We start from the raw sequence: 13,961 nt of genomic DNA, 5'->3' as shown, positions 1-13,961 counted from the left end.
CGGGCGCATCGGCACGCGCCTGGAAATGTAACTCGACTTTTACACAGGCAACACGGTTTAGCAGCACTGATTTTATGATCCGCGTTGGCAGAAGTGGGTGACAGCATGCGAGCTCACTGGTTCGAGTGGAGGGAGGGAGAAATCGAGGCTGCTCGCGAGGGTGCTTTCCAGGTTCTCGACCCTCCGGCCTGCGAGGGTGCCCTCACACCTGACCAGCTGTGTAGCTTCACGGTTGTCCTTGTAGGTGCGTTTGGGCCTCCCGTTTTGGGTACCTTTGCGGTAGGGTTGGGTTTTGAGGTCGAGGGGGGATTGGCTTCGGTGTCGATTCCCAGGGCTTTTTTCATGTTCTTCCTCATCGTCTTGGTGACCACAGTCGCGTCGATGAGACACACGATTGCAGCTGTGAGACACAGGGTCTGTCAGGCACAAGAGCAGAATGGAAGGAAGGTGGGGTTACTTTGCAGCTCCACAGCCACCTGTCCCCCAAACCCGTGGGGGCTGGGGGAGGTGGCTGCGGGCAGCCTCCTGTCAGTCTCCGACCCACTACCACCTTCTTGATGTCTGCCCTGTTGGCTGCTGCAGCCCATCTGTCTTTCCTAGAGAAAGGGATTTGGGAAATGGGCTTTTCTGCCAGTGACGACTTCGTGTGAGCCCAGAGGCACCAGGACCAGAGAAGGGTACTGATTTTAGGAGGCTCCAAGTGGCACTGGGGTCCTGAGGGGTCCCTTAGTGGAAAGGACTCTTGGGTTATGTTCAAAAGGGCAAGAAAGAGTTTCCAAGGGGACCAACTAGGAGGAGGGGAACTCCAAGTACTGGAGGAGGTCTCCAAGGAATCTGGGGTGGCTGAGACCTGGGTGTGGGGTGAGGGGACAGAGTTGAGGCTGGAGAGGTGCAGGATCTGCGACTTGATCAAGAGGAGAGATGAGATTCCACACTCAGAAAGCCCACTTGTCTGTTAGGAGATGAATGGAAAGTGAACCATGCTGGTGGAGGGGAGACCAGTGAGGGGCCTTCGGGGTTCCTGCCATCCAGGTAATAACTGATGGAGACCAAGGGGTGGGAGCTTCTGGCAAAAATGAGAAGACTTGGCTGCTCAGTTAATAGATGGGGGTCAGCGGCCGACAACACCTGAGATTCCAAGTGCTCCCTGGCTCCTGCCTGCCTGGTGTGTCTTCTTATGGTCACTTAATTCCTGGCTGCTTTCATGAACTTTTCCTAGGTAGGTCTTGCTCTAGCTAATCTGTGAGCTCCCTCAGGGGGTAGGGACTGTATTCCCAGCACTAAGCTCAGGCCTGGCACAGCCCAATGGGATTGGCAAATACTTACTGATTATGAAATGAATTCAAAGAATTGAAACTTTTTTTTTCTGGATTAATTTCTGTTCCTTTTGCTTAACTTCTTGGATTAAGGCCGCCCACCCCACTCTCCACCCCCTGTCTTCCAAGCATTTAATCTGCCATTTCCTGTGCTCTTCCTGTGATGAAGATTTGTTCCAGCCTTGTGACCCAGAGTAATGTATTTAACCTCATTCCCATATCTGTAAAAATGAGAGTTGTACAGATTAAAACAGAATGTGCCTGGCCTGGAGTGGGAACTTCCTTCCTAAATGGGCTGAGTCACTCACTTGCGACAACGCACTTTCTCCCCCCCGACCCCCACAATCATTCTTTCTCCGAGATTTAAAAATGTAAATCTTGGAGTTCCTGCCATGGCTCAGTGGTTAACGAATCCGACTAGGAACCATGAAGTTGCAGGTTTGGTCCCTGGCATTGCTCAGTGGTTAACGAATCCGACTAGGAACCATGAAGTTGCAGGTTTGGTCCCTGGCCTTGCTCAGTGGGTTAAGGATCCAGTGTTGCCGTGAGCTGTGGTGTAGGTCACAGACGCAGCTCAGATCCCGCGTTGCTGTGGCTCTGGCATAGGCCAGTGGCTATAGCTCTGATTCGACTCCTAGCCCAGGATCCTCCATATGCCGCAGGAGCGGTCCAAGAAATGGCAGAAAGACAAAAAATAAAATAAAATAAAATAAATAAAAACGTAAATCTCTAATCCAGAAAACTCCTCTTTATAGACAAGAACATCTTGTTACAATATTTAAAATAATGATGTGTATGAATTTCAAAAGGGGTTCTGTAGCCTTGGTTTTGTACCTATTTGGAGAATGAATATTAGAATGAAAATTTTCATCAGAGTTCGCGTCATGGCGCAGTGGAAACAAATCTAACTAGGAACCATGAGGTTTTGGTTCGATCCCTGGCCTCACTTAGCAGGTTAAGGATCTGGCGTTGCCGTGAGCTGAGCTGTGGTGTAGGTCGAAGATGCAGCTTGGATCCTGCGTTGCTGTGGCTGTGGCGTAGGCCGGCAGCTACAGCTCAGATTAGACCCCTAGCCTGGGAACCTCCATATGCCGTGGGTGTGGCCCTTAAAAAAAAAAAAGAATGGGGATTTTTATGAGCTTAGAGTCTGTGCACCTTCAGATCATCTGGAAAAAGTCAGTGTGAGGAAGATAAGGGGTAGTAGTGGGAGACGTTCTGTAAATGAAATGATGATGATCTACCAGTTTCCCTTTTCAAAGAGTCAGGAAGTACTGATTTTAAATGGAGTCATGAAGGCCTCTACTTACCCCTCCAACATAGAATAAATGCCTTCTTTCCTTTTCTCGCATCACCAGGGCCGCAACTACTAAAAGGAACACAGTAGTAATGAAACTGTTGATAAGATCCTGCAATAGAGAATTGAAAATTGTCAAATTTACATGAAAATGTAATTTCAGAAAGTATTGAAATTAGTTACCTATCTAAGGATGGCTGCCTTTTAAAAACTTTCCCTTTGACTAATATTGAGGCACCCTCAGCAGCATAATTCTTATATCTTCCAGAGACATGAGTTTATATGATTGTAAGGTGCTGGATAGGTCTGTCCACAGAAATGGATTTAATTTCATTAAAGAACACTCTTTAAAAAAAAAAAAAAAGGGAGGTTCCTGTTGTGGCGCAGCAGAAATGAATCTGACTAGGAACCATGAGGTTGTGGGTTCAATCCCTGGGTTAAGGATCCGGCATTGCCGTGAGCTGTGATGTAGGTCGAAGATGCGGCCCTGATCTGGCATTACTGTGGCTGTTGTGTAGGCCGGCAGCTGCAGCTCCGATTAGACCCCTAGCCTGGGAACCTCCATGTGCTGCGGGTGTGGCCCTAAAAAGACACACACAAACCCCCCCCAAAACCCCAACTTTTCCATCGGACTTTTTAAAGGGCATAGGAGAATGAACATGGAAGAAACCTCAAGGTCTGGGGGCCTTGCCCAAACTGACCCTCCGTACATATGGTCTTGCTGCAGTTTTGTATTTTATTTTTTTATCTTTTTTTTTTTCTAGGGCCACACCCGCGGCATATGGAGGTTCCCAGACGCAGCTAGGGGTTGAATCAGAGCTGCAGCTGCTGGGGTTGAATCAGGGGTTGCAGGGGTTGAATCAGAGCTGCAGCTGCTGGCCTATGCCACAGCCACAGCAACACCAGATCCGAGCTGCAACTTTGACCTACACCACTGCTCACAGCAATGCCGGATCCTTAGCCCACTGAGTGAGGCCAGGGATTGAACCCCCAACCTCATGGTTCCTAGTCGGGTTCATTAACCACTGTGCCACGATGGAAGCTCCTGAAGTTTTGTATTTTTTTTTTTTTTTGTCTTTTGTCTTTTTTTTTGTTGTTGTTGTTGTTGTTGCTAAGTTTTGTATTTTAAATTAAGATAGATTCTGTATTCTATTCTATAATGCGTTTAATATAAAACTAAAAATTTAGATGAATACTTGACTGATTTAATTTCACTCCCAAATCCGCAAATCAGTAGGACCGATACTCTGAAAGCTGGATCATATTTCTTCTGTGGGGTCACACCTTCCAAGAAGGCAGGAACCCATCTGAGGATCAGGCCTAATATTCTGAGGTGAAATTGACTTTCACTCTTTCCTAAAACATGACCAGAATTGGGTTTGCCCTGACATTGATAGGCTATTTGTCCTTCTTTCTGGACATGCGTCCTGGGTTCTTCAACTGTCTGTTTCTCCATGTGCAAGGTCAAGGGTGAGGCTGAGGGGTGGGGCACACCGCCGAGGAGCAGCAGCAGCGTGGGGCTCTGCTAGCAGAGCCATCATGCAAGAGAGGGTTCTCAACAAATCAGTGGCACCAGTGTGTGGGGAGGAGCAAAAGCCCAGGGTCCTGTCACCTCTGTATGGCCCGGGTAGCTAATCTGAACATTTTTAAGGCTCTAAGTCTTGGTAGCTTGACTTGATGGTGTCCGCCTGTCTGGCACTTGCACTGCCACAGCAAGGAGCGCTGCTCTGATGGCTGTCATGGAGCGCCTCCGTGGGCTGAGCCTTTCCGGGTTATGATCTCATTTAACTCTCACAAACACCCTCCAATGGCAGTATTGTTAGGATCCCCATTTGAAGAGACTGTAACAGAGGCTTAGAGGAGCTCATTAACTTGCTTTCGATTGAATATCTGCCAAGGAGTGGAGTCAGAACTCAAGTCATCTTTGCCTCCCATCAGGGACACCCAAATAAGGAGGAAGTGAACGAAGGCCCTGGGTTGGACGTGCAACATCCATCGTTGGCATTTTCCGTGGCGTGGGTTATGGAGGATCACAATGGTGTGGGACAAATGAGGTGAGAGTGTTTTCGGTGGATCCGCTCTTTCGGCCCGCCAGCTCCCCTGGGGTATGTTTTATCTGCCCTCTGTGTCAGCAGGCTAATTTTTGATATGGGGATCCTGATGGGCATTCACTGGGTTCCTCTGAGGATTAAACAGCCTAATGAATCTGAAAGCACTAGATAAGGTGCCTGACGTCTAGTTGGCAGCGGGAGTGCATCAGAGTGTAGATTCTTGACATCTGCCTTCAAAATGTGAACAGATAGTAAACTTCCTGTGAATCCCATGTGGTCTTCCTATTGAGATGAGTGAGCAAGGAGCCGTATTATGGGACTTTCCTCTTGGAAAGGCACTGATATCTGTTGTTGGGCTCCTGTTGGGCAACACTAGAGCGCGGAGGGGAACATGAAGCAGGGCTGGTGAGGGCTGGAAGTCAGTTCCAGTTGGCTTCTGTAGGTTAAGCGAGAAGTCTGCCCACAGCAGGGCAGGGACAGTGGTTTGTAGCTTTGCAGGCAGCTTAGCATCTGAGGATGGTGTAAACCAAGATATTCAAAGATGTGAACAAGGACTCTCATAGGAGTGTAAAGTTTTTAAAATAAAAATTAATGAGCTGTGATCTAGATCATTGAGAATTTGGATAAAAGCACATTAATAATGCTAATACTAAAATAAATGCAGACTCGGTTAGCCAATCGTTGACTCCCTGTCAGAATTCCATCTCCTCGCTGGGCTGTTGGAGATCATAGTTTACTCTGGTCCTTACTTGCAAAGAAGGGCTCTCCTGAACTGTCCCTTGGAGGTCACGCTTGCTTTGTACCTGACATTTTTATTGTAGCTCACAGTTCTTGAGTGTTTACTATGTGTCCCCTGCTGTGCCAAGGTGTTCTCGTTTGATTCTCACAACAAACTGTCCTCGTCCCCAGCTTACAGATGGGTTGCTCAGCCGGTAAGTGGCTGTGACCCTCTGCAGTCTGATTTGAGAGCCCAAGGGCCTTCTCCTGATTCACCCCCTCCCTTTGCCTTAGACACAGACCCTCTTGTGGGCCTCATCTTTGAGAGAGAGAGAGAGACACGATAGAGAGTGAGTGAGAGACAGACAGACAGAGAGAGAGGAGGGAATGTGAAACTACAGCAGAGCCTTGCCACGTCCAGAAGGACTTCCAGCTTCCCCATAAATACCATCCTTACCCATCACACAATCTTTTTCTTTTTCCCTTTGACTAAATACCTTGTTGACTTACATAGCCTCCTCTGACAAAATGAGAGATGGGTTTGTGACTTGACTATTATTTTTTCTATAAAGTTCCCAAACTGTTCCCTGAGATAAAGTTGTGTAGAATTAAAATTGGGAAATAGGGAGTTCCCATCGTGGTTCGGCAGAAATGAAATGTGACTAGTATCCATGGGGACATAGGTTCGATCCCTGGCCTTGCTCAGTGGGTTAAGGATCCAGCATTGCTGTGAGCTGTGGTGTAGGTCACAGATGCAACTCAGATCTGTAGCGGCTGTGGCTGTGGCATAGGCTGGCAGCTGTGGCTCTGACTTAATCCCTCGCCTGGGAGCCTCCATATGCTGCCGGTGCGGCCCTCAAAAGACAAAAAAAAAAAGGGGGGGGGAGAAAATAAAAGATGCTTGGATGGTGAATATATATATATATATATATATATATATATATATATTTAAAATCACTGAATGTTAGGAAGAGGTTAAACATTTACAGTTTATTTCACAAAATGTTGCATTTGTTACAAGGGTGTGTATACAATAAACATTATGTGGTATTCAGCTAATGTCAACTTTTGTTGGCTCCATTTGCACCTTGGAGGTCTCCAAACACATGGCAGAACATGGGCAGTTAACACCAGAATTGTTCTCATCGGTCTTATTTGAAGGGAACATTCTAAAGCTGATACCTTTTATAAATGTAAAGATATTGCCTATGGTTTTGGAATCATCCCTTCAACAGAGTTTTAGGTAAATATTTGTTTATTATGCCCTTTTTTCTAAGTTGCTTTCTATTGGGAAAAACATCAGCTTGACCAGAACTCATTTTATCTAACCATGTTGGGAAATATCTGTTACCATGTAGAATTATTAAAAATATGGGCTATTCAGAAGGCAGTGATTATAATTTGTACTTTTCTTGGATATACCGATAGGTAACACTAGACTAGGGTGGGTAAAATTGATAATGAAATCTAAAAATGACGGAGTTCCTGTTGTGGCTTCGGTAATGAACCTGATACCAATCCATGAGGACGTGGGTTCGATCCCTGGCCTTGCTCAGTGGGTTAAAGATCCGGCGTTGCCATGAGTTGTGGTGTAGGTCGCAACACAGCTTGGATCCCGCATTGCTGTGGCTGTGGCATCTGCTGGCAGCTGTAGCTCCGGTTTGACCCCTAGCATGGGAGTTTCCATATGCTGTAGGTGTGGCTCTAAAAAGACAAAAAAATTAAAAAAATAAATCAATAAAAATGAAGACAGTGCCCCTACCACAGGTGGGGTGAAGAAAACTGTCTTCCCACCAGCTCTGATGCAGAGCCAGGCTAACAGGTCAGGGCTGGCTGGGAGTCAGATTTCCACCCTCTCCATCTGTCTGGCAAAATTGAGAAGCTGCTGCTGAGACTGGGGTGGGTCCCCAAGGCCAGGCCTCATCACCTCTGCAGCGAAGGAGGCCCCAAGACCCAGAGTCTCCAGATCTCTGCAGGTCATCTGTACGGGAGGCTAGTACTCTTCGGTGTTGCCCTGCTGAGCATCTGAAGCCCTGATTTATCAGACATCCTATCTCCCTGCTGGACACTTTCACCCTTAGCCCTTTGCCAGACAAGCACGGGAGCAGGGAAATAAGGAGCTCTAGTTTCATGTGAGCCTTTAAGAGAAAGGCCACTGAAAATCAGTACACCTCTAGCGCTGGGCAGGCCCTTGAACCTGTGTGGAGCCTTGGGAACCGTCACTATAAGAAACAGGGCTTCCCAAGTGACTCCTGCAGCTTGACGCCATCCCGTCTCCAAATCCACCTACTTCCGGAAGCATCAGGAGGTCTCTTCCTAGGCACCGATACTGTCACTAAACCAGCACATTTCCTACTGTGACGAGGCCTCCCTGTTAGCACCCAGCGGTAGCTGCTTGCCCCTCTGAGCAACCATATGTGTACACGTCCTTCACCTTCCAGGACCTGAAAGGGCAGATTAGAAAGGTGAGGAATGGATCGGAGAAGAGAACAGTTTTGGATCCTGTTTTGATTGGCCTTTTAAAAAAATACATAATTCAATGAATTTCATTATATTTAGAGTTATGCAATCAAAATCGGCCTTTTAAAAAAACCTTCCGGGTCAATTAGATCACTCACCATCTGACCAACTATGTTGGTTAACATAAGGTTGCTGGATACTGCTAGCTAGTTGGGCAGCCTTCTTGGTAAGAGTTTCCCAACTAGGACGCTCCTGGGAGCCCAGCATGCAGTCCCCCTGTGCTGTTCCAGCCCCCCTACCCTCACCCCGGGGACGGGAGCAAGAAAAAGGCAGGCGCCTCAAGTCATGCTCTGGGCTCCTGAAGCTCTTTGAAGAGAAGAGACTGCTCTCCCCCGAGGACAGAGGTGGCAAAATGGGCCTGACTTTAACAGAGGTGACTGAAGGCCTGCGGCTCTACACCAGCTGGCCTGAGTTGCCCGTGACAGTGGGAACAGCTCCTCTCACGGGACACCTTCCTGCTTCTCGCTTGGGAGACCCATCTCCGGCCTGTCCCTGAGGCGTCCTGGACACTCCCCCGGCCCCTCCAGGGCAGCACGGGGCCCCGAGGCTCCTCCCTCCTGCTCTCCACCTTTAGGGCCCTGGAGCTTTGCTCAGGGGGCTCCCGTCCCCTGCCTTCCCCCCCCACCCCCCGCCACTGACCCCAGCGCCCTGGAGCCCTTAGTCCCTGACCCCCAACAGCTTGTTCCCTGCCCCCACCCCCAAAATCAATTCACTGCTGCCTCCACAATTTACGAAAACAATAAGAAAAATGAGAGGATACAGAGAAGATAAAAATCGAGAGGCTGTGAGGAGGACAAAGCTGTAAGGAGGGTGGAGAAAAGTCCTCACCGAGCAATGGCCTAAAGTCTGGAAAGAGTCCGGGCTTGAGAGTCAGGCAGACCTGGGCTCGAATCTGAGTGTCCCTGTGCCTCACGTGACCATGGGCAGCTTCGTCTCTTGAATCCCAGTTTCTCATCTGGGTTGGTGTGAGGATTGAAGAAGCTAATCTCTATGAACAAGTATCTGGTACACGGTATGTGCTCAAAAGCAGTCCCTTTACATTCCCTTGAAAATTTCCACGGACAGGGATTTTTTTTTTTTTTTTTTTTTTGTCTGTTTTTTGCTCTTTCTTGGGCTGCTCCCTCGGCATATGGAGGTTCCCAGGCTAGGGGTCTAATCGGAGCTGTAGCCGCCAACCTACGCCAGAGTCACAGCAACGCAGGATCCAAGCCTCGTCTGCAACCTACACCACAGCTCACTGCAATGCCGGATCATTAACCCACTGAGCAAGGGCAGGGACCAAACCCGAAACCTCATGGTTCCTAGTTGGATTCGTTAAGCACTGCGCCACGACGGGAACTCCACAGACAGGGATTTTGGTTGCCCGTCAGAAACCTCTCCATGGCTCTAGCCCTCCGTGCCTAAGAGGCTCTCCCATGCGTCCAGTTAGAGTGGCTCAGGGCTTGCCTGGTCGGCTTCCCTCTGTGCGGCAGACATTCTATGGGACAGAGAGAGTTCAGCAGCCTTTTCAGAAAATCCCTCAGATGCTTGAGGAAAATCTTTGTGGAGTCTTCGTTCAACAGGCACTGGTCCTTCCTCACAGCCAGAGAAAGGTACTCTAAGAAAGTGGGGTGTGGCAGAGGCGTGAGGTCAGAGGGAGGAGGGTTCACGGTGCAAGAGAAAACAGATCAAATGGGGGCCTCTTACTGTCTTGTGGGGTCCCACGAACATGTTGTAGTGAATGTTTAGTTTGTGCCAAGGCTTTTGTGATCATTTGCATGTTACAGGAACCCTGCAGACACTTCCTTTCATCACGCTTTCCCTTTGCAGAGTTTCCCAGATGGGGAGACTTGAGGTTCAAGTTCTCATAGCTAGTAAGGTGGCAGGAACCAGGAACTGGGCCCATGTCTGTATCTGGACCAAACTGAGAGGATGCAGCCATGAGGATGCAGAGCCTCACACTCCACATAAAGAGAATGTATCTGAGACCTGAGGAACTAGCTTTGGAGGTTTTTCAGTTGGTCCGGAATATGAAATTCTGGAAAAAACTACTGAAGAAGGCTATGCGACGTCTTTTCCTAACTACTCCACCACATGGTACCCTTTGGGAAGATGGAACCTTAACACGCATGACAAGGTTGACTCCTGCAGTCTTTCAGGGCACCCATGACAATTTTCTACAGCTTTGCTATGTTGTAGAAGTACGCTTTTGAGAGGGAATGCTTGCGATCTATTTGTTAGAGAGGGCACTGTTTAAAAAGTAGAATAAGCATGTGCAAGTATATACAAGCAATATACTACTGAATATACTAAGTGGAATTCTCTTGAGGATGAACTGAAAAGTACCACGTGTTCAGGGCTATAATGAGACGGAAGCAGGTGTGTGTGTGTTGGTTGTCCTATAGACAAAGGGATTCAAGGAATCTTCCTGGGCAGTAGGCTAGTTTCTTCCCTGGGACTAGGGCGACACCCTGTCATGGCTCAGCTATATCCTTGTCCAGAGAGGATCACTCTGTTGCACTCACTTGAGGAGAGTTTTTACTGTGGGACTGAGGGCACATCTTATATACAAATTATGAAAATGAACACTTACAAGTAAGGGCCAATGTAAATAAGTCATCAAGCGGTGAAGGGTTAGCATATACATTAGAATGAATAAAACATCGATGCAGATTTCCAGAATTGTGACTGCTATATAGGACTCCTGGGCCTCCACACTGATGAAACAAACTAGTGCCCCTAGGAGAAGGCCCTGCAGCAAAAGAAACAGGATTTGTTTTAATGCAGATGGACTATTAAAAGACAAAACAAAACCACATATTATTTTCCAAGTTCCTTATATTTTTGGAGTTCCCCCTGTGACACCATGGGATTGGTGGCGTCTCTGCAGCACCAGGATGCAGGTTCTATCCCTGGCCCAGCACAGTGGGTAGCATTGCTGCAGGTTGCAACTGCAGCTTGGATCTGATTCCTGACCTGGGAACTCCATATGCCACAGGGCGGCCAAAAAAGAAAAAAAAATTCCTTATATTTTTAAGAAATGAAATAACACACAAATAAAAAAATGCACACAGTACAGAAGTTTCTTTCTTCTCCTTCATCCCAACCCTAGTCTGTCTCCTTAAAAGCAATCACTGTCAACAGTATATATTTCATACCAGAAAGAACTGTGTATATACAGGTCAAGTAGAGTAAATACATTATTGACTTTGATAGAAAGAGTGAGGTACGGCCACAGCTTTCTTTCCAAACAGCTGCTGATTATCTCAACACCATTTACTGGGAAACACCACTGATCTGAAATCCAACCTCTATCATATACTAAATTCTCATATGTATTCTGGATGCTTTTGAGACTTTGCGGGATCCGAGCCACATCTGCGACCTACACCACAGCTCACTGCAACGCCGGATCCTTCACCCACTGAGCAAGGCCAGGGACCGAACCCACAACCTCATGGTTCCTACTCGGATTCGTTAACCACTGCGCCACGATGGGAATTCCAACTTTTGAGACTTTTTTCCATTGAGTTGCTAATTTCTTCTCTAGTGCTTCTGAAATTACAGGCAACTCATTTTATGTTGCATTCCTGTCTGATCTAGTCCCCCTTTAAATACTCATTCTCAGATTGCTTATGTTTCTCATTTTCATCTTGGTCAAGTTCCCCAAATTAAGCCTGTTGGTTTTTTAAGCGGGATTTCCTTTCATTTATAATACTGAAAGACTTCAAAATTTAGTCTTACTCTTCAAAAACAAAGTATGTCTTTCTAGTTATTTTAGTGGAGTATAAAATATCTCTGAGTTGAGTTTGAAAGTTTTCTTCATATAGGTCTTTCACATTTATTTCATTTAATTTTAGATATTTCATCATCTTGATTGCTGTTGTAAAGAGAAATATTTTCTTCTATTTTAAATGCTTGTTTGCTCATTTCTACTGAGTTAGTAGAAATTATCGTTTTAAATTGTTTTCCAGTTGATTTTATTTTTTAGATCTATGATCTTATCAGCTGTAAGAAATGATATATTTCTCTTCTTCCTTTCAAATGTTTCTCACTTATTCCTTTTTCTTGTCTAATTGTGATGACTTGTGGTTCCAGAAAAATATCAAATAACAGCATCTATAGTGGGCATCCTCCTTATTCCTCATTTTAATGGGAATACTTTTGAGGTTTAATTATATATGATGCTGACTTCTGAGTTTATTTTTATAATGTCAGTGAAATATCTATGGTCTCTTTCTTCTTCCCTCGTTCCCCCTCCCTTTTTTTTTTTTTTACAATCAGTGAAGAATGTTGAATTTTGCCAGATACCCTGTTTGTGTTCTATACCCTATGTGATAGAATGTTCTAATTATTTCCCCTTTTACTTCTGGTGGATTAGTTAAATAGAGCCATAGTATTGAATCACCCTTATATTTCTTCTTCATGGTGTATTTTTAAAGAGTACTGATTAATATTTTCTATTAATATATTAATACTGTTGCCTTGATACAAGTGACATTTCTATTTAGTTTTCTTTTTCTGAACTTGGTCAAGTTTTGATAGCAGTGTTATTGTAAAAATAGATCAAAAGTGTTTTTTCTTCCTCTCTTCTACGAAAAAGTTTGAAGAGTATCAGAATTGCATACCATGAAGGTTTGAAAGAGTTAATCTGTGAAACAGTCTGGGCCCCATACATTTTTGAAAGATGCTGTTATCCCCCGCCCCCCCCGCCCCTTTTAGGTTTTTCTCTATTCTGGGATCAATTTTGGTAACTTATATTTTCCTCAAAAATCAACTCTTTGATCCAGTTATTCGCATTTATTTGTTTTACAAAGTCTTCTTGTGAATCCTTTCAGTTTCTTCGGGGGTTTGCGATTATTCCCTTTCTGGCTTCTAAATTAAAATATATCCCCCTCCCATTTTTTTTCCCTATCGTATTGACTAGTGGTTTATCAGTTTTATTGGTCAATTCTGTTACGTTTGTTTGCTAGTTTACACATTCCCGCTCTCATCTTCATTGCTTCCCTAATTCCCTTTGTGAGGGGAAGCCTGAGCAATGCACGAGCGCGCTGGCGGTGGGGCGCTGGGGTGCGGGGCTGCGGAATAGCGCCAAGTCGAGTGGTCAGTTGAGTGCGTGCGAGGAGCCCGGGGAGAGCGGGAGGAAAGGGGAGGCGAAAAAGGCAAAGGGAATTAGGGGAGCTTTCCCGGGGTGGCGTCCCTGGGAATCCCTCACTCCCTGAGGCTGAAGCCGGCCTGCAGCCGCCCCACCCGTCACCAGCTCTCTGCTCACCAGCCTGATGATCTTCAAGAGTCCTGTGGGCGAGAGGAAAAAACGCTGGACGCTGTCCCTGAATCTGGGCGGGACTTTGGCCCGGCCCTCGGCCCGCTTCTGGATGGCCGCCTTCTCGCGTTCGCTGGGGGGCTCTGGTTTTCGAGCCGCTTTGAGTCTGGATGCTGACGGCGGCCTGGATGCCGAGCCTGTGGGGTGCACCGAGGCGGAGGGGTGCACCGAGCGCCCGCGCCGCCCCCAACCTGCCATGCCTCCTGGGCGTCTGGGACGCCCCCGGGGTTTCCAGTCCTCCGAAGGTGCGTCGTCGTCTTCAGGATCCCCGGAGGACCCCGGGCCGGGTGGTGTCCGGCTGGGCCCGCGGCTCTGAGCCCGCACGGCGGCGGCCGGCTCTGCCCTGGGAAACAGCCGCGCGCCCCAACGGCTGCGGCCGCCTGTGCCTCGCGCGCAGTCGGCTCTCACTGCCGGCGCTCGAACCCAGCGCTCCAGCCACCCTCGTAGCCCCACGGGGTGGGACGCCGCTGCCCAGCCTGGGCACTCAAGGTCCCCGAAACCCCACCACCTCCGTGCTGCTAGCCAGCCGGGCGGCGGGCTGTGGAGATCGCTTAGGGTGGTCCCGGCGCTTTCTCCTCTGCCTCCCAGGCCCCCGAGCAGGAAAAGCGGATCCGAGCCGATCCAGGCACTCCCAGCGCTCTCTTGGATGTTTCAGTGTGGGTGAGCGCTGGGCGCACAGTTCCTAAATCTCTTCTTCCAGCTCCTAGATTGAGGTTAAAATGAGAACTGCAGAACGTATGTGTCAGAATAAAGAGCTGTGT

At 47.5% G+C, this 13,961-nt stretch overlaps 1 protein-coding gene across 2 annotated transcripts; it reads right to left on the bottom strand.

Moving 5' to 3' along the window:
* LOC110260932 (CKLF-like MARVEL transmembrane domain-containing protein 1) lies at nt 11–13,935 on the bottom strand. Of its 2 annotated transcripts, XM_021093999.1 has the most exons (4): nt 13,150–13,932; nt 10,471–10,629; nt 2,624–2,722; nt 11–416 (listed from the first exon to the last, which is right to left on the bottom strand). In XM_021093999.1, exons 1-4 carry the CDS (start codon nt 13,396–13,398, stop codon nt 114–116), a joined length of 810 nt encoding a protein of 269 aa, XP_020949658.1. In that variant the 5' UTR covers nt 13,399–13,932; the 3' UTR covers nt 11–113. The 2 variants fall into 2 exon arrangements, with proteins under 2 accessions (XP_020949658.1, XP_020949660.1); XM_021094001.1 differs by lacking the exon at nt 10,471–10,629 and having other exon boundaries at nt 13,150–13,935.

This window comes from Sus scrofa, chromosome 6 (assembly GCF_000003025.6).
Source record: "Sus scrofa isolate TJ Tabasco breed Duroc chromosome 6, Sscrofa11.1, whole genome shotgun sequence".
Classification (NCBI taxonomy): Eukaryota; Metazoa; Chordata; class Mammalia; order Artiodactyla; family Suidae; genus Sus; species Sus scrofa.
This window is presented reverse-complemented; position numbering and strand designations above follow the sequence as displayed.